General features: G+C 37.3%; 2 protein-coding genes across 4 annotated transcripts in view; one reads left to right on the top strand and one right to left on the bottom strand.

Annotated features, from left to right (window-relative positions):
* Window positions 1–619: 619 nt before the first annotated feature.
* On the bottom strand, window positions 620–3,840 carry LOC144434402 (uncharacterized). Its single transcript, XM_078122853.1, has 5 exons — window positions 3,805–3,840; window positions 2,832–3,105; window positions 1,960–2,237; window positions 876–1,006; window positions 620–624 (listed from the first exon to the last, which is right to left on the bottom strand). Exons 2-5 carry the CDS (start codon window positions 3,093–3,095, stop codon window positions 620–622), a joined length of 678 nt encoding a protein of 225 aa, XP_077978979.1. The 5' UTR covers window positions 3,096–3,105; window positions 3,805–3,840.
* A 127-nt stretch (window positions 3,841–3,967) lies between these two features.
* LOC144434638 (transcriptional activator protein Pur-alpha-like) overlaps window positions 3,968–20,711 on the top strand; it is a 28,795-nt gene continuing 12,051 nt past the window's right edge. For 2 of the 3 annotated variants that reach the window (XM_078123139.1, XM_078123137.1), the window contains exons 1-2: window positions 3,968–4,106; window positions 5,609–5,709. In XM_078123139.1, coding sequence (XP_077979265.1) covers window positions 4,043–4,106; window positions 5,609–5,709 — 165 coding nt within the window. In that variant the 5' untranslated portion in view covers window positions 3,968–4,042. The remainder of the gene's footprint in view (window positions 4,107–5,608; window positions 5,710–20,711) is intronic. The other variant, XM_078123138.1, reaches the window with a different exon arrangement.

The following is a 20,711-nucleotide window of genomic DNA, read 5'->3' as shown; positions in this document are numbered from 1 at the left end:
AAGTCATTTACGTATTTTCATACAAAACTGCACCAAAAATGCCAGCACTTGATCATATCTTCTTTTTGATAAATTTTTCATTCATAAGTCATAAATACAGACTTTCCATTTATGTATGGTTGTTGTCATCTAAAAAACAGACCATCATGAATTTGCTGAAATTATATGATTTTTACTATCAAATCTCATTGATGTCCATGGAACACTGTAGCATGTCACTGGAAACAAAACAGGACAACTATATTTGATTGTTGAAAGTGAAACTTTGGGGTCTGATTTGTGGTACAGATCAAAAAGAGCTCTTTGATATTATTAGCACCTTGAAGTCAATTTCCCGGTCAATTTACGGTATAAATCTACTGCCCCTGATGACACTTTCCACTGTGGAAACTATAAAATGTCATATTACGTACACTGACTCTAAAAGGAATGAATATGACATGATGAAATGAATGTAAGATTACCTGTTATTCTAGGGGCAAATCTGCCATTTGCATTACTAGGTATAGAAGGAGTAGATCTCCTGATGAGAGGGACTTTGATGAATCTTATTTCTGGAATTGGAATTAAATCACTTGGTTCTTTGTATCGTTTCCACTTGCCTTCATACCCAGATTTACTATGCTGTTACAGAAAAAGAAAAATGAAAATGAAGACATATTAAGGCCTCATAATACTAATAGTGTATCTTGTATAGTGATATAAAAACAGTGTTCTTATCACAATACACTGCATATTGGTGCTAAACTTGATTTCCAGTCATGTACAAAATATGCTATTTTCATGATTTTGTGTGTTTTGATTCTGAATGTGATAAAGTATTCCTACCTCATGTACCTGTTTTAATTGTGCTCCTATGGGGAATACTTGTTTACCAAGCAAGGTAACAGAACGCACCCCTTGTTTGGCATCCAGACATACAACCCTAGCTTTAGGAATACTTGTACACGACATTTCACCAGGTTTCCCTCTTCTGTACTTCAGCTTGGCATACGTGTATGACTCTCTGGTGAAATGGAAATTTATGTCAATTTTTTTCCCTGATACAACTTGTCTCACTCATCAGTTACAACCGAACAACAACAACAACAACAACAACAACAACAACAATAACATCATTTCTGCGACAACTCTTGTAACTCAATTAATAATGTTTGGAGATCTCGATTGGCTTGTTGAGTAAAAATTGAATTTTTATCATTGTCACTTCTTCTGACAATGGGGTATGATTTGCAAGTAAAATATACAAAATCTTTTAAAACTTGACTTCCAGGTTGTCTACAGAATAAAAGTCTATCCAATCAATGATTTAGTCTGTATTTGAAATTGTAGCAGTGACAGTTTATTGCAAAGTGTGAAAAATGTTCACTTTTTTTTCTGTTGAAGTTATGTATATATGCAAACATTATACCATAAAACTACTTTTAAAAATTTGATTATATACTTTGACAAAACAATATTGGTATAAAAATTATCTCTTAATAAATCTTTACATGTAAAGCCACATGGATAAGAATTGGGTATTTATTTCATATTTCCAATTTAAAAAATAAATTTATCATATTTTCCTATTTGAAACGTCTATGAAACTGCATCAATAAAGTCCTTGTTTGTTAAACTTAATAAATTGAAAAAAAAAGATGTAAACAATGTGTAAAAAGTTTGTTATTGTATGTACAATAATAAACATTTTACATGTGTTTTATTTAGCATTTTATTGAGTTACAAACATCATCTTTGTATATGTTGTATCACTTGGTTTTAGTCAGATACATAGACAAACATAATAGAGTTGTTTTATCAATCCAAAATAAATACCCAATTATCATTATAACAAATATAATTACAAAAACTAAAAATGATAATATTGATTTAACTGTCAATTTAGAAAACAAAATACATTTTTGATATCCCCATTTATTCCAAGTTTTGTTATGATGATGAACATTTCTAACTTACCTATATTGATCCACATATTGTCTGGGATGACGAAAATGTTTGAAGTCATAGGGTATAGGAGATGGTGGGGGTGGTTCTTGCCATTCCTCCTGGCCACTCCCTATTCTTCTCTCCTGTGAACTAGTACTGCGTTGTTTGATAGTAGGAGTGTCTTCAAAGTATGCACTTGTTGTCGCACTTGAGTTGGGGCGTTTCACAGATATGGCAACTCTTGCATCGGTGGGACTATAGTACTGGTCAACGTGTATACCGCTACAGGATGGCCATCCTGAAACAACCTGTCAATTAGGTAATAATGGCCAAAATACAAAATATGTGAAATACAAATTTTTAAAAAAAATTTATTAAAAAACCATAAAGTTTTTAAGTTTTGATGTACATTTGTATGTTAAACAATTTGATAGCATAGTATTCGAGACTGACAAGTAGATATAGTGACTGCCGAAAATGTCTAGTAATGTAGTATTGTTTGATTCTAATTTCTAACTCAGACCACTATGTTGATACATGTACATGTACATCATTTCATTTCATTATAGATGTAGAACTGGGATATACATCTTACTCATTACTGGCAGGAACAAATCAGGTCTAGCTGAGTGAATCTAACCCTATCTTATCCCTGTACTTGGGGGGGGGGGGATATACTCATATGTACTGCAGTTTTGACCCCCACCCCCACCCCCCATTGTTTTGGGAACTCGTAGATTTTTTACTCTTTTGAAGTAGTTGAAATGTAGACTTTTGACACTTAGATTTTGTATTTTAGTAGTGTTTGAGCTTGTAATTTGAAGCTGCCTGGAAACACATGTAAGTACCCCTCCCCTCTCCCCCATAATCGTAACTCCAAAACTCCAACTTCCTATCTGTACCTTCAAATGTTTAGTTGACACATCTGTAGATGATAACCTGTCAAACACATCTCCCATTGACAGACTTTTACGAAAACTACAGCCAAGCTGCTCAACTTTTGAATTTTGTCTGATTACTCTTGTCGCCCATGCTAACTGTTGCCATGGTGCTTCATCCTTGTTGGTGGAAGCTGCATATTGCAGTAACTGTTCCTTTGCAGAGAATTCAAAGTTTCTCTTATACTGACAAGGTAAGCTGTATGTGCTGAATCTCCTATTAATCATTACTATCAAACTGAAATTAAAAAATATTAAAATTTAGTGATTATTCATCACAATTTTTTTTATGCATACATTTGTTTCTTGCTCAGTGATTGTGATCCATAAGTGAAACTAGACTCTTACACACAAAAGTCATTATAAAGTATTTTTATAAATTATACAGCCTTTCCCACACTGTGCTCATACAATTATTACTCCTGGCACGGATTTATATCACCATAATGGCTTGTTATACTGAACAAAACCATCACATATAACAGATAAATGTAGATTGATGCTACCCCAATTTGCAAATAGTAAAATATACTAGGTTGTCAGGCAAGAAAATCGAACTCAAAATCTATAAATATTCTGTTACCGAGGTGTATGTTACGTTGGTGGAGGGTCTATGGTTACATGAAGATTCCGCATTGTCAACATTTGTCTTTGTCAATGTGATTAGAAAATAAGAATTTTTATTTTTTTCTCAACCCCAACATTTAGTTACAAGATAGAAAATTACTAAACGGTAGAAGTTTAATTAATTCCAGAGTGAAAAATATATGTTTGTCTCGTCTGACAATGATATGGAACGTTGTGTGTCTCAAGTTCCTCGACGTACAATTTCAGTTTTCGTCCTTCAAGGGCTTCTATAAATAAAGCGTACGCCATTTTCAGAGCTTGAACGACAAAAAATTCATACACAAAAGAGTTCTACAGACTATTTTCTTACCTGGAAGTTGAAGTTGTTACATTTTATTTCCGGTCATGTTGGATTTGTTGTTATTTCACGAAAGGAAGAATAACTCTTGACCAATCAGCAAACCCCCTTTGTTGACGTCACGAATATTATGTTAATAAGAAGCTTTATGCAAATCCATATTACCATGCAGGAATTTATGAATATTTATTAGCTGGTGAAAGCGAGGCCGGTGAAGGTGGAGATTGTCTGCAACCAGGAAAGGTTCAGTATGTCGGACCGGGAGAGCGGCGATGAACAGCCTCAAGGACAAGGTAAACCAACAGATAATTCAGGTATTTTGAGTGCATCTTATTCTCTTATATTTAAGCTTTATTTACGACAATTTTTGTCTAAAATCATTGAATTTTGGTGGAGCTATAAGGTGATGTCCCCGACTGCCGCTGTGTTATACTACGAGTTCAAAATGGCTGCATGCATGACGGTCTCTTCCGATCGAAAAGAAAAATCCGTGTAAAATTGCATTTCTATCAAATGTCATTCCGAAATTTTTGGCCAAACTTGTAAATTAGGTAGCAGTAATTAGTTTGGTGCTAGTTGTTTGTTTGTCTATTCATGTACATAGTAGATTAGCTTGTTCCAAGGGAGGTAGTTCCCTGTACGTATTGATTTTGTTGTGTAGAAAAATGGGGAGGGACCATTTAACACGGCGAGTCATTGAAGATATTGGGGTTAAAATTACTAGGCAATATCTAACGACTGTCAAAATCGCCATGTATTTTTACCCTGGGATTATGAATTTGGGTCAACCATTGTTCCATATTTTATCGAGAACTATCTCGATATTTTTCCCGAGCAGAATGCAATAAGTGTAGAATATAACCGTACTTGTTTGTAAAAATGCTGCAATACTCCGAAAACCTTTTTACTGTCACGTCATGGCCTAAATTGTCTGCCATACAAGTAACATCAATTTCTTGGAAAGAAAATACAGTGAAACGTCATAAAATCGTTTTCCTAATATTAGACATCGATTTAGAATATTTTATCGAGGTTGTCGTAGCCGTCGTTCTGTGTTGATTTGGGAAGTAACCGCCGTAAATGACTATGTACAAATGAGTAGTTAACGGGCGCCTGGCTAAATGAAATGCTTTCCCAGGTAACGTTCATTCTTTTAATTTCAGAATGGCCGTTATGTTTGTATTTATATTATCGACAGTGCGGAAAACGATTTTAGATTATACAGCATTATTTCTTACTTGTTGCGTTGACATTTGTCTGATTTTTACCGGTTTGATATAATAAAAAAGTACGTTCGTATCTCGTCATTAGAGTATTATTCAGTTGTAGGTTGATGCAATGACACTGACAGCCAGTGTTGTGGAAATACAGTAATGGCCAGCCATGTTTGGTTTATGTCGTCGTTCATGATACTTGTTATTATTATCTGTGACGTGCAAGTCAATAATAGTTGTATCGTAGAAAATGTACCACCACTAGTGTGGACCTGCAGGGTACCATGTATGTACTGTCGGGAGGAGTCATCCATATATTCAAGGTTGTTCTAAAGAAATGTAAAAATCGTTGTGTCATTGCTTCTATGAGTTGCCTTGATATTACAACGCCAGGCCTTTTTGCAGGGAATGTTGCATATGTTTGTAAATTTCTGCAAGTTAGGAAGATTAAAAGGCTGTCTGTATATTTTGCCAATTCTGTATGTATTCTGTTATCAATATGGAGACATAAAATATCTTGCAGATAATGAAAACTTGCACATTGCATGGTTAACAGACGTTTTTCGTTTACAATTTATATCGCAATTTCTTATGTAATGTAGGTGTTCAGGAATTGGCTACAAAAACCCTCCATATTCAGTCCAAGCGGTTTTACCTAGATGTCAAACAGAACTGGAGGGGAAGATTCCTGAAGATCGCCGAGGTAAGACATTCATATTCAGTTGATGTCCATTATTGCCTTGAAACATATTATGCAGTGTTTGTTTGCTCTATACCATTGTTCTTTTCATGCCTGTGTGAGGATTAAATCATTTTGTCTGGGTTTGTTCAAACTCTTCAGATCTAGGAGTGCATTTTGATGGTATACACATGTGATGCATGTATGGAAAGCTATAGTATGACTCATGGTTGGGGTATACCCCGACCTTGACAACTGACACCTGAAAGGGGTCCCTGACTCCTGCCCCCATCTAGTAAAACCACAAAAGTGAATTATGATACAGGAATTGTCTGCTCAACTGTTAACATATAACTGTTCTCATATGCAAATTAACTTTGATCTCATTAGGAGCTTGTCTGTATAGTCCTCACTGTAAGTGTGACCTGAAATGTTTTGTCTCTGTTGGTGTGAAAAGGAATCTAATTTAGCCATCAGGATTTCATATAGAACTTTTCAAATATACATTTTGAGGCATTAAGCCCATCCCAGATCATATTATCTGATGCACATTCAATGATGTTTGTGTCATTATGGAAAACTGCAAAGACTTTGAGACATTTGAAGGATCTGAGCAATGTCAACTGTATGTGTGTGGTTTCTCTTGACTGTTAGTTGAATTTTTAAACTCATTATGTAGACATTAATTTATAGTAAGTTTTAAAAAATGTCCAATACTAAATGTAAAATGCACAGAATTATCATGTGGCTAGTCATAGCAGAAACCCTATAATGACAGGCTGCTTATCAAGTTTTAGATGTGAACATTGCCCAAGAAGATATATGAAGGACAACAAATTGATTGCTTTTACATAGGTCATCTTTTCCATTGTGATATTTTTTTTATTGTATTAGATGTCTGTGGGCATAAAATGTACTAAGTGAGGTAAATCTTACTGACACTGGGGAGTCTTGAATCAGTTAATAAGGAGGAGGGCATATGGTCTGTGTACCATTGTACAATTACTACTTTTGTTAATAGATGTCATAATGAGCCTTGCTTTTGTGTGTACATCCTGGTATTTGTTGTGTTGTTAGTGTATAAGATCAGTCCTTTGTGTACTGCTATGAACACCAGTTGTTGTGGGTTGGTTAGTTTCTATGATTGGCAGACGCCATTGACCAGCAGCAAAACCCAATGTGCCCTTTGTCATCAAGTCATCTGTCTCTCAATAGGGAGGTTGTACCTTCTATTGGTTACTGCAACAAGTCCTAAAGGCAACATGCTATTCATTGTAATATGTGCTGCCAAGACAAAATGCAACCTAGGTTACAGATGCTTCAAAAATTGATATATTGTTTACCTTTATACTGAGTAGCATTAAATCTATTTAAATTTATATGGAGAAACACTAAAATATTACAAGTGTGTTCACTCTGAAGGCCAAATACAGATTGCCATATTGAAATATTATTCTCTCAACAGACTATGTCATAGCATTGGAAAGGAATCACTGACCACATTAGAAATATAAATGAGCCATCCTTTATTGCCAAAACACACTGGAATTAATTTTAGAAAGGAAATGAAATCTTTGCAGTGCATCTGACTGCTCCACATAAATCTATTGTTTGCTAAATAATTAGCTTTACATATATACATGCATTGTCCTGGAAGGAAAGGTAAAAGCCTTAGAACTACTGGAACGTAGATGTAAATTTTATATGAGCTGTCAATTTAGTTATAACAATCAATGCATAGAAGCTCCTAGAGATATAGCTGTAAAAGAAAATTGGTCTCAACTTTGCTGGCATTTTAACCAGAGAGAAACTTGAAAATCATACATTCAAATTTTATTATTGCTAGTATTATCAGGAAGCTGTTATTTGATCAGTAATTGGCTATTTTGATATTAGTCCTGATGAAGATGTATGAATATGCAAATATATTTTGTATTCATGAGTATGAAACCACTTCATCATGCTAAGGGTAAAAGTAACCCACATTTTCATTAAATATCTCTTTTTTCTTTCTCTCTGATTTATGGTATTAAATACATACTACAGGCTAAATTTCCCACTTTGTATTTGGTAGACTTCACATTCTTTTCACGGTGAAAGCATACCCATATCTTAGTTGAGTTAAACAAAAAATGATTCATAGTACACAGTACAGGTTAAATACTTCACAGTCAGACAGAATAAGAAATGAGCTTTCCACAAATCATCACTTGTCTTTCTCTAGTAATCCTATTGTTACTCGGCCTTGGAATACCTCCAGTATGTCATAGTAATTAACAAGTATTTTAGTCTCGTTGCATGTTCAAGAGATGTCAAATCATATTGTAGAACAAGTGACCACCAATTACATCGTCTTCTAAAACCAGATTTCTGTTGTCAACATGATATGTTACTTGTTCCTGTTCTTTAAGAATGATATCATTTAATTCTGTACAAGCTTCTGAGAGGCCCATGAAAATTGTTCGATCTCCCAGCAGCAAATCAAAATCAGTTCAGCTTTGCTCATAGCTGTGATGAAATCAGTTTAAAATTAGTATACATCTATATATATTTGTACAGAATATAAAATAGAGTTCTCCAATAGAAGGATGCTAGACTTTGTATTTAAAAGACAACAAAACTGGATGACATGTTCTTTTCACTTGATGACATCTCTTGGTTATGCTAGATTGCCCTTCAATCCAAGGTCAGCTAATGATGGGCCTCTATTTATTCAGATTTATATTTCAGGCAATTTCTTGTGTATTGACCTGGATACATGGCAAAAACTGTCACACCTGCACTGATTAAACTTGTAGGATACAAAACAAATTGTGTTGTGTGCCTCAAGTAACTTAACGACCAACTTATGGTATCCAAGAAGATGATGTATTATAGCTCAGTGGCCACAGAAATCAGTTATTTGACAACAAATTGACTCAGAAGAAATGCTGTTCATTCAAAAGCTATTAAATATAAATGTTTAGTATTTCCAGAACAGATGGATTGTACATCAAGAAGAAAACACACATATTTGCATAACAACACCTTAGCTGTATGACTTCAGACATGTCCAGATGGTTGGCATTTTAGGACAATGCTGCAGGACTTTCTTCACGAGGATGGGCAGAGGATTAATGAAAGAATTGGTCAATGTTGTTGAAGTTGGTACCAATAATTCAAGACAAAAGGAACACATAATTCTCATAATTTTATTACAAATTTACCAAAAACAACACCTTGACAAATCAATGCTCTGGCCATATACAGATTTTGCAGATGATTTTACTATCCAAGTCCACTCTACCTGAATTAAACAAGAACATTGGCTCTGTCAGTCCATACAAAATGATACTTATCAAATCTCCATGTATTCATCCTGCGTCGAAGTTTGTAGTCTTTCTATGCCCCACCCATTGCTAAAAACTGTTAAGATCAGTGGAAATCTCTTGTGATAGACAGAAACAAAATGAAATGTGCATATTCCTTTCAACCTAATTATTACCAGTGTATAGTCCCACCCCATTAGTTTTACACCTGAGTGCCATTTGATGGCTGGATTCATCAAAACATATGGTGAATTATGTACATCATGTGTTACATGTATTTGTGGTTTCCATCTCCATAAAGAGTGATATGGTAGTAAATTTGTTTTGAATTCCCAAAGCTTGAATACTGGTTTTAGCTTGCAGATGTTTTGAATGTAAAAATCATGTAGGCATTTCAGCAGCAATGTTTAGCATGACAAGAAGCAAAAGAACTGGTTGCTCATTAAGTTTTATTGGTTCCTTTTCCATGCATTACAGGAAGATTTTTTAGAAACAAAGAATGAAGAGAAAGATAGGATGTATATATCAACACAGTTTACCAGTTTAAATATTGCAAGGTTCAGAGAGGAATTGTACATTTCTCCATGTTACTTGAGATTTTGTTTAGTTTCAATTATTGTAGAATTGTTTTACAACACTAAATGTTAATACCCCAACCAAAATTGTTTTTTGAAGTAGTGATGCTTTTCTTAGTGATATTATTGTACCATCCTAAGGGTCAGATCGATATCTAAACCCAATCTGAATTGGGTGAATCTGTAAAGATGAACAAAACCCAACCACCTCACATTAAATACCAAACGTGCCATCAGTGGGTTAGACTGATATGTTGGTAAAAATTTACCCATATTCCACAACACAATTTGTTGTTTCTCCATCAATATTGTTGAATTGGCAAGAAACCTTTGTCAGTTTTATCATATATCCAGCATTCTGTAGGATAAAAAAAAAATACTGATGCATATTATCTACTGTACTGCATCATGACACACAGTACACTAGAATTTTTTCTGAAATATAACAAGATTAAACTTTGACATGCAGCACAACACAATGTGTTCATGCTTTTCAAGTCTTGGTTTACTTTACACATACATGATATGCACAGTATTTTACTCAAATGATGTTGACTGGACTTCCTTACTTGAAATTTCCAAACCACAGTGTTCTTGTCTAAGACCAAAGTTATTGGATGCTTTTGCCAGAGTTTTGACTCTGTTTTGAAATGTATATCCACAACATTTAGTTGAATTGTTGTATGCGAACCCCTGAAACAGGAGGCTATGTTGCTATAGATACACACAAATATTTTCAGCATAAAACTGCAGAGGCATCGTAAAGAACGTTTGGATCTTGATTAGATTTTGTCCACTGAATTACCTTTCAAAAACAGTGATGCAGTTCAATCATGGATGTATTACTATTAGGGGAGACATCCATGGTTCAATGAAACTATAGTCTGCAATACAAAGGAAACTCATCCTAACAAACAGGTGATAAGGGTCAGCTAACTTGACAAATCACTCTTGTTCAAGCTGTAGAATAGCCAAGGTACATAATGTTGTAGTGATGGGCATTATAGTACTTTTTGTCATGTTTCTTTTGACTTTAAGCGCAGAATAAGGACCAAAATTTTAATTTCATATCATATATCATATGAATGACAATCCACAATTTGTACCACATTGGCTTAGAATTTGAAGTCCAGGGAGGCTGGCTGGGTGGCAATGAAACAGATATATTTACACACACACACACACCCCCCCCCCCCCCCCAAAAAAAAAAAAAAGAGAAAAAAAAAGGAGAAATGATAGGTACTTTGTAGAACAGAAAATAAACAAATAGATAAATGGGGATGGAGGTAGGGGGATTGAAACTGAAGATAACGCTGTGTAGAGCTGTATTAGAGAATTGCATTTACGTGGACATTAAGTCAAACTACTTTGTGGTCTGGGAAAAGCTTACAATTAACATGGTTCAAATATGAAACTCCACCCATGTCATTAGGGCCGACCAGAGGTAGCTTGACATCTGCAGATTTAGCATTGTAATGATCTCTACTGAATAGGTAGAACACAAACCATTATGTAGTGTTGTGATCTATGGACTCGATTAGACTGCTTAATGTCCTTTGTCTCCAGTTGCACAGGATATACATATGACTTGCAGGCTGTGTTTCCATTCATCATTGAGTTTGATATATTCATATTGGTGTGTATCTGGATCCCTTTTCTGTTCGACTATGATACTTACCTGTTGGCAAAATACTGATGGGTAACCCGCATTAATTCCTCCAATCCATGCCAAGAAATTTTTGGCCCCGCCCCCTCCACCATACCTGGCTCCATATTTGGTTAGCTTAGTCTCCCGCCTAAGTGGCAGTTCGCGCATGCGTACTTGTGTCTTTTATCGCATGGCGTACAAGTGTGTAGACGGATATTGCTTTCGTCTTCAAGTACCTACCTCCAATTCCATTATACACACTGGTTTTTCCACTTGGTTGGCTCTTTGGTTACCCTAAAGATCCTAGGATTACAGCTAAGTGTCGATTTATTGTCTCTCTCTTTGCGATTGAGATTTGTTGTGTGTTTTTCTTCTCCGTGCAGACGTCCCTTATATACGGACGTCATTGCCTTACCGTGTTGTTGTTTTTTCAGTCATTCGTTTCGTCATGACTAAACCTAAGAAGAGAGGTGTGTGTGGTCATGACATGCCTAAGCAGGATTGTCATTCTGTTTGTCTGTCTTGTCGAACGTGTTCGCAGTCCAAACCCTGTGAAGTTTGTTCTAGTTGGTCCGATGAAAATTGGCGTAAACTAGGTAAACAGTCAGACAAACAACGGTCATCTAAGCCGAGTGCTTCTGTCACTACTCCTGCGAGTGTACGGTCTTCGACTTTAACGGTAAGTTCTTCTGTCACAGCGGAACCGAAGTCAGGTAAGCTTTCTTCTAGTTCTGTTGTTTTAAACCGTCCTTTTCAGGACGAACTGGGTAGTAGTGCTAGTGGTATGCGGTCCTCTCTCGGAGAGGGCTCGACGACCGTAGACACTATACAGCTATCACCCCCTAGTAACGTTCCTCGAGTAGCGGTCACTTCTCCCTCTCCCCTGGGGGAAGGGTTGAGTGTACTTGACGAGTCGTCACAGCACTGTGATTCTAATCGTCATAAGGCTACGAGTATTTCCGAGTCGAACGCTGGTCCAACTCGTTCAGTCGGTCGAGAGATCTCCTGTACTGACGTAACCGGGCCTGGTGTAGCTACTACCCACGTACCTCCTCGCTTTCCAGTCTCAGGCTCGCCAGCTAATCGGACTGATTGTATTGAGGGTACGCAGACTGGTTTACATACCAATCTGGGTAATTTTTCGAGGGTCGATCAGAGTATGAATCGTCCTCAAATTGCCAATTCTAGTGATGTCAGTTCTAGACCAACGTTGTCTGCTGGGCAGAGAATACAGCGTGGTCTGGACGATTCCACTTTGTATAGGGGTGCGAGGGTTTATCCCCCTCAGACCAGAGCTGAATTTCGGAATCCCCAGTTCATGCCAATGCCTACTGGTGGTGCTTTTTCTGATCCACAGCAATTTTCTGGTGACTTTGGTTTGCCTCCTGAGACACCATGGGGTGTTTTTAATCCTCAGGTTGGTTGGCCACAACAGTATTGGCAGTACCCCTGGCCATCCCTCCCTGCTTATTACAGGGATGAGGGTTCAAGGCCTACTACTAGGAGAACACAGCATGATTTCATGCCTCCTACCAGGGATTCTCCCTCTCGTTCTCGCACACGTTTCAGAACGCAGAGGTCAAGAGACAGGTCCCCTTCGAACCAACGGTCTCCGGTCCCTAGAGGGCGGAGTTTCCGTTCACGTTCGAAATCTTCTTCGTCCTCCAAGTCGAGTGAGAGTAAACGTTCGAGGTCGTGTTCTTCTGAACGTTTTGATCGGTACTCCAGTGAGAGGTCACCCAGGCGTGTACCCAGTCGGCAGGAGGTCTCCCCAGTTCGACCTAAGCGTCGAGCCAGGAGAGACATAGACGAAATGTCATTAAAGGCTCCCAGTGATGCCTCCTTTGGGGGAAATGAACCAGATACCCCCAGTGTAGTGGGCACTTTGCGTTCAACTTCCCCTACTCGTGATGAGGAGTTCTCCTTCCACGAGTGCATTCAATGGGTTTACAATCGGTATCCAGACCGTTGTCCTAAGCCTCCACCAGCTCCCACTATGAAGTCGGAGTTTTACATGGCTTTTGAAGAAATGGAAAAGTCTCAACCGGTCAAGGAACCGTCTACTCTTCCACTTTCTTCCATGTACTCAGGTCAACTGGATAAAATAACATCAGAGGTTTTAGGCGAGGGCAATAAAGCTGCTGCATTAAAACCTGGTCATTTTCCATGGTTAAAAAGTCGGTCTCGTGCATACAAGACTCACACAACCGACCCATGGATTGGTTACCCCAGCCTAGACACTGATGCCGAGGCTGTGGACGCCAAAGCCAAAACTTTCAACTCCGTGTCTATCCCCGGCACTCAGTTAAAGCAGTTAGGGGAGATGCACGCAGAAAGTATTCGTGCATGTTCCGTCATGGATTGGTTTCTAGCCGTAGCAACATCTGAACTACAGCAAGAAACCCCGGAGATGCCTAAGGTTCTCAGGCTATTGCGCATTGCAATGAAAGGCCTCTACCATGTCTCCGAATCTTCAGCGAGAGGACGGGCAGCACTTATTTTGATGGAGAGGGATGCCTTCCTGAAACGAGAGTCTATCTCGTTAACACAGGAACTGAAACAGGAAGCTAGAGGCTCCTCGTTTTCCACTTCCTCACTGTTTGCTGGTAATTTGACTTCCCTGGCCCAGCGGGCCAGCGAAGCAAAGCGGAGAGAACGGTTAATGTGGGAGTCACCATGAACAACCTCCACTCCAGCAAGCCCAAAGGATAACCGTACAAGTACTAATACGGTGCCTGCAAACAGAAATTTCCAAGGCAACAGGAGTAAATCTGGACAGTCTAGCAGAGGACGTCCACGTGGTAAACTGCGTAGTCAACGGGGTAGAGGCAAGCCTGGTCCCGACAAGCCCTTCTTTAGCAAGAGCAGTTTTAAAGAATCGGGCTCTGACTCGCAGCAGCACTTCTGACTCTCCACTTGGCAATTCGAGTACACAGCACTCCCGTTTAGGCTAGCCACTGCTCCCTGGGTGTTCACCCGGGTGGTAGCGGCACCAGTAGCCTGGTTACACCGACGGGCCACCCTTTTGCATCCCTATCTCGACTATTGGTTGATACGGGATGCACAAAGGGAGGTATTATTCGAACGGATTCAACAAATATTGTTATTAATCCTTTCTCTGGGTTTTATCCCCAGTTACAAGTCAGCTCTCATCCCAAGTCAAGATACAGTATTCGTGGGAATGAGATTAATTACACAAAAGGGAGTAGCTTGCCCTATCCAAGAACGGATAGACAAGTTACTCTCAGTCATTCAGAACCTATGGCCACTGAGACAGATAACAGCGAAACATTTTCTGTCTCTCCTGGGCTTAATGGTTTCCTTGATCGATATAGTGCAATGGGCCAGACTCGGATCAGGCCAATTCAGTTGTATCTTCTCGCCCATTGGTGATCCAGAGCAACCTTCTAAAAGGCAAGTCCATTTTGTACAGTCACACGGATCTGTCCCTGTACATGGATGCGTCACAAGAGGGCTTGGGAGGTCACCTAGACAGTCAGATGACAGCAGGTGTCTGGAACCCCTAAGACAGCTTTCACCACATCAATTGGCTAGAGCTAAAGGCTGTTTTTTTCCTAGCTCTGCAAGACTTTGAGCTGCTAGTGACAGGGCGCAGTGTTCTAGTCCACTCGGACAATACCACCGTAATGGCGTACATAAACAAGCTAGGAGGAACCAGGTCTCCAACACTATGTTACCTCTTATGGGAACTGATGTTGCGGTGCATAGACCGAATGATTCTTCTGTCAGCACGCCATGTGCCGGGGAAACTGAACAGCATTACAGACGCTCTATCGCGTCGCAAGAGAGTTCTTTCTACAGGGTGGGCAATTCCTGTCAAGATTGCTCACCGTCTGTTTCTGCATTGGGGAGAACTGACTGTAGATCTGTTCACCACCTTACATGAACAGAAAACTGCCTCTCTTTGTGTCTCCGATTCCAGATCCGAGAGCAATGGCAACAGACGCTCTGCCAATGTCTTGGAAAGGACTGAGCGCGTACGCATTTCCCCCCTTTGCACTTCTTCCAATTGTACTGAGGAAAATTCCGTTCACAGGGATTTTTTCTGAACAAGCTGCCTCAGTCATTGCCAGAACACAAAGACAGCACCCTCCATTCCTATGGAGAAAAGTGGAAAAGATTCTCTGATTGGTGTCGTAGAGGGCAGAAGGATCCTCTCGATCCATCTCCCCAGACAGTAGCAGTTTCTCTCTCTTTTTTTCTGTTTGAGGAGAAGAGGTATGCAATTAAGACTATTATGGTGTATCGCACGACGATAGCCAATATAGTCAGAAGCATCGGGGGACCAGAGTTTGGTCAGAATAAGATATTTTCTTATTCAACACCCTCCTAAACAAACGCCACTACCTCAGTGGAGTTTATTCTTAGTTCTTAGAGCACTGAGAGAGCCCCCTTTGAACCACTTCATCCCATCTCTGACCCAGATGGCTGGTAGAAACTGTCAAGTGGGCTTACAAGTAAGTTCCAGCTCTGCTTGTAAGTTAGAGAGAGTCACTGCACCTGAAGTCAGGGCTCTCTCGGCATCATGGGCTTTGTTCTCAGGGGTACTGGTAGCACAGATTCTACAGACAGGAACCTGGCGCTCCCCAAACTCCTTTATAAGTTTTATATCAGGGATATGACACAGGAAGCTAGCAAGCTTCAGTCTAAGTGTCGGGCAGTCGGTAGTTGTAAATCAAAGATTTTCAACTAGAAATTAATAGGATACGGTGGTAGACTCCCACCTCCTTTCAGTCTGACACATTCGGGTTTTTACCCATCAGTATTTTGCCAACAGGTAAGTATCATAGTCGAACAGAATTGAAGTTTCTACCGAAACTAATTTCTGTGAGACATGATACTTACCTGTTGAGCTCCCTCCCACCTTCCCCACAGTCTCCTTGTGAAATTTTTGTCCTCTTTGGAGCGATAAAAGACACAAGTACGCATGCGCGAACTGCCACTTAGGCGGGAGACTAAGCTAACCAAATATGGAGCCAGGTATGGTGGAGGGGGCGGGGCCAAAAATTTCTTGGCATGGATTGGAGGAATTAATGCGGGTTACCCATCAGTATTTTGCCAACAGGTAAGTATCATGTCTCACAGAAATTAGTTTCGGTAGAAACTTCAATTTTATGCAGGTTTCAAGAACACAAAATCATTAAACCATGACAGTTTGTGATGACTGTTATTGTCCCATAATGATAGGTTGTTCATACATGGGAGGCAACAGACTAAGATTTGTTGCTCTTGGGTGGCAATGACAGAAGATACACATAGTTTTATAATAGAATTTCAATGGAAACTCCCCTGAAGAAGGGCTTACTTTTGTATTAGTTAGTGTCAATATGCATTGCACAGAGGAAATAGTTGCTGTATATGTGTGTTCCTGTGTTGTTTTCTCTTATTTTTTGTAAATAAATTCAACTAAAATTGAAAAATCATGTGCTATGTTACACAATATGGTACATAATGAAAATGTGCAGCGTTGTTTGGCTGATAGACTTAAACTCAAATACTGCAAAGCAGAATGGTCAATATTGGATGACGATGTTCCTAAAACAAGAAGATCGACTTATTGTCATGTGTGCCCATACACATTACATGTTCTTTGAATGTCATTTTGATCAATTACTTGTTCAATGAACCCCATAACTTCCTGGTGGATTGGTTCCATGTTAGACTTACATATTCTGTGTGTGTGTTTCTGTAACCACTCACGTCACAGGAGTGCAAACAACAGTGATTCTTTTAGTCTATTTCCATGTTTGAAATGGCAGAATAATGCTGTTCCAAGGGGTAAATGAACTTTCAGGGCAAGATTCATGGAAATTCAAATTGTTAATTATAAAATATGATTTTTTTTGGCAGATGTTCCTAGCAATGGGTGTTCCATGAACATGCACATTAAAAAATTGTGACTGTCTTTACTAGCAACCATAAAAAAGTGCAAACTTAGTTAATTGCTTCTAAAGTAATAACTGGAAATTTATTAATTTCAGAATAATAACTTGTTTAGCAATGTCATACGCACTTTTTAAGTTTTCATGTATTGTGCAATAAACTAATCAAAATTGTGGCAGGTTATCAGCATGCTGATTTCTTCCCTTTGGGTTTATATCATGAAGCCTGTTGCTTTGAATTGCATAGTATCCAAAGACAACTTGATAAGTAACCAATTAATGGATAATCATACATATATATATGTAATATTAGTAGACCTATTTGTACAAGTCTTTCTTGTCTTTCCTTTGAAAAGGAAAACTTGACAACATTACTTAGTTTATGTTTTCTTGACATTTAAATTCATTTGTTAAGAATAGAACTTGAAATAAGATCTTTATTTTAATATCGCAGTCCAATTTTAGTCATTATGTATCTCCATAGCAACTGAACTACTATCAAGATGACAATGACTACTTAGCACTTGCATCCATTTCTTTAAATTCTCAAATTTCCCCAAATGATTACAACATTTCTGATTTGGAAGTTTTCTTTGATTTCACTGATAAATGAAAATGTACAAGAACAGTAAATGGTAGGCTTGTTTCAGAGCATAGATTATGGTTGAATGGACTCTTTTTGAAGCTTACAGATGCTTGAAAATGCAATTAATATTCCAGGCATTTCAAGTCAAACAATATGCAAATTTCCAAAATAATATACATGCAAACTAGTCATGTAGGTAAAACCCTTGACCCTTTGAGTCGGAAGTAATATCAGTAATAGCAAGGGCTGTGCTTTGACAGATTCATGTGTCGCTGGACATCTTTGGATTTCAAGATAAGCATACCAAAGTCATTATTATTAAAGGATATATTTACTAAACTTTTGGGGATTTTGTTTACATCTAGTGTATTATCCAAGTCCAAGTCATATTCATGTATGCTAATATATTGATATATGTACCATATGCAAATTTAATGGTGATTTATTATTAGTGGAGCATATTCTTAACCTAAGATCATGTACTGAATATTTGTGTATTGTTAACAACAACTATAAAATTTACTTTATGGAATATCTTACAGTGACCGATAATATTCTAGGGAACTTATAAAATGATGACAGATGAATTCTGATCATTTATAAACTTGTTTCATGAGAGCATCTGTCTGAGTAAAAATACTGGTACATAGCTCATAGCAGCTGTCACTTGAAAGCATAAGATGCAATGTACTTTTTACCAATATTAAAAAAACCCACACTATGATATAACTTTCATCATGGTATTTTTAGACCTGCAGGGGTAGATCAACCTAATAAAAAAGCTTTCAGGCTTCCAGGCCAATAAATTATCACTTCATGTTTGCATAAGTTCACATATATATATATATATATATATATATATATATATATATATATATATATATATATATATATATATATATATATATATATATATATATATATATATATATATATATATATATATATATATATATATATATATATATATATATATATATATATATATATATATATATATATATATATATATATATATATATATATAATATACACACACACACACACACACACACACACACACACACACACACACACACCCACCCACCCTGGTATATATATGTGTATGTATGTGTGTGTGTGTGTGTGTGTGTGTGTGTGTGTGTGTGTGTGTGTGTATGTATGTGTATGATGAGTGTATGTGGGTACATACGTGATATGACACAGTGTGTACAGCTCTCGGTATTCACAAGTTATTGAAAGCCTGCTGGATAGCTTCATATGTCAAATATTTTTAGTGGTCATAAACTTTCAAATATAGCTGACATTGATACTGTTATATGTAAAGTATGGCCTATCGATCAGTTGATATTTGACATGAAATATGTATGCATATATTTATATTGTAAATATAACATCCATATGTATAATAAGGAAAACTATGATTTGAGTCAAGGAAAATCAGTTCTTATGAGACATCATGCAAGTCTGAAATTGATTGTGAGTATGAGATGTAATTTGAATAATGTCTTATCAAGCAGTTAAAATGGGTGATCATCATTAACATATGAAATATAAGATGAATCAATTCCTTTGTATCTATTTATCTAAGTACTTTCTTTGAAAGAATTATTCCTTAATGACATAGTGAGTGTTGTTAATATAAAATTTCCAGTCGTGCAATAAATGTTGGTTCATCTTTGACATACATTATTATTCATGTCTGGAAATATGTAATGAGGATATTTATGTGTGTGTGTGTGTGTGTGTGTGTGTGTGTGTGTGTGTGTGTGTGTGTGTGTGTGTGTGTGTGTGTATTACAGTGCCACATGTATTTTAAAAACATTAAAACATGTCTTGAAACTAAGAAAATGGTTACTTGAGAAATATATTGTTTTGATATGGATGTATGCAAGTAATGGCACAAAGTAGTATAATGAAGGGATGGTTGTAGAATGGTGACCAGTCATCCCTCTACATATTCAAAATTATAAAAACTGGGTTTTCATGCGAGAGTAGGTTCATAGTAAGGGATATGGGAACACAAAATTTTGGTGAAATTTTGATGCGTGAGCTTGGCTTACAATGCACACTGATATGCTTTCATGATTTCTTAGATGCCTTTCGGTAGATCAGGTATGCACTGTTCTCCCTAGTACTCTTGGTATTTACTGCAACATTTGATGTCTACGTGCTTATGTGTTCATATTGACTTGGGAAACATTTTATGTGGTTATAGTAACCTGACCTACTACATTTTGTACTATACTTTTGAAGCAGTTACACTCCATAAACATTTTATTGCAATCTCCAACAATTATGCTATATATGCAACTCTGCGACTGCTGAAGCAAAACAAGTAGAAGTAATATATCTGACCAATATACAATTATGTTATTCAAATTTATGCAATGAGTTGTGTCAGTTTCAAACTTTATTGATATGTGACTACTCCTGTTGATACTTTTACAGTGCAAAAAATCGCAAAAAAAAAGTGTTTACATTTAGATTGACTTTCTTGTTTTCTTGAAATGCTGGTATTTCCATCTTGTTGTTTGTACATGGGTGAGGTTCTTACATGTTACCAACTATCAGCTGTTGATATCCTTTGGTTATTGGATAGAACTGAGCCGAATATTTCCTTCAAGTTGAACACAACAAAATTAAATTTTTGTATATGATATTATGGATGGACAACAGTTCAGTGGTACTGTATATATATTTTTACACAGATCCAAAATACAAAATTGTAGATATGACTGATAAGATTCAAAATGTTAGATTATTAAGAGGGACTGACGAGGGCATTCATATTTCAGAGTTTGAAGTGAAATTCTTGAATTGTTGCAAGACAAAATAACTGAGAAAGCATTTGCCAAGTATATTTTCATTACTAGAGACAGGATCACAAGTACCTTTATGAAAGAACATTTCTACATACACATTCTAAAAGTTTTTGGAAAGCAAATTCAAACATTTTGCTGACACTTATTTTGGCTTCAATCCCAGAAGATGTTTAGACTTGGT

This window comes from Glandiceps talaboti, chromosome 4 (assembly GCF_964340395.1).
Source record: "Glandiceps talaboti chromosome 4, keGlaTala1.1, whole genome shotgun sequence".
NCBI lineage: Eukaryota > Metazoa > Hemichordata > Enteropneusta > Spengelidae > Glandiceps > Glandiceps talaboti.
Note: the sequence above shows the minus strand (reverse complement) of the source record. Positions and strands in the feature narration are given on the sequence as shown.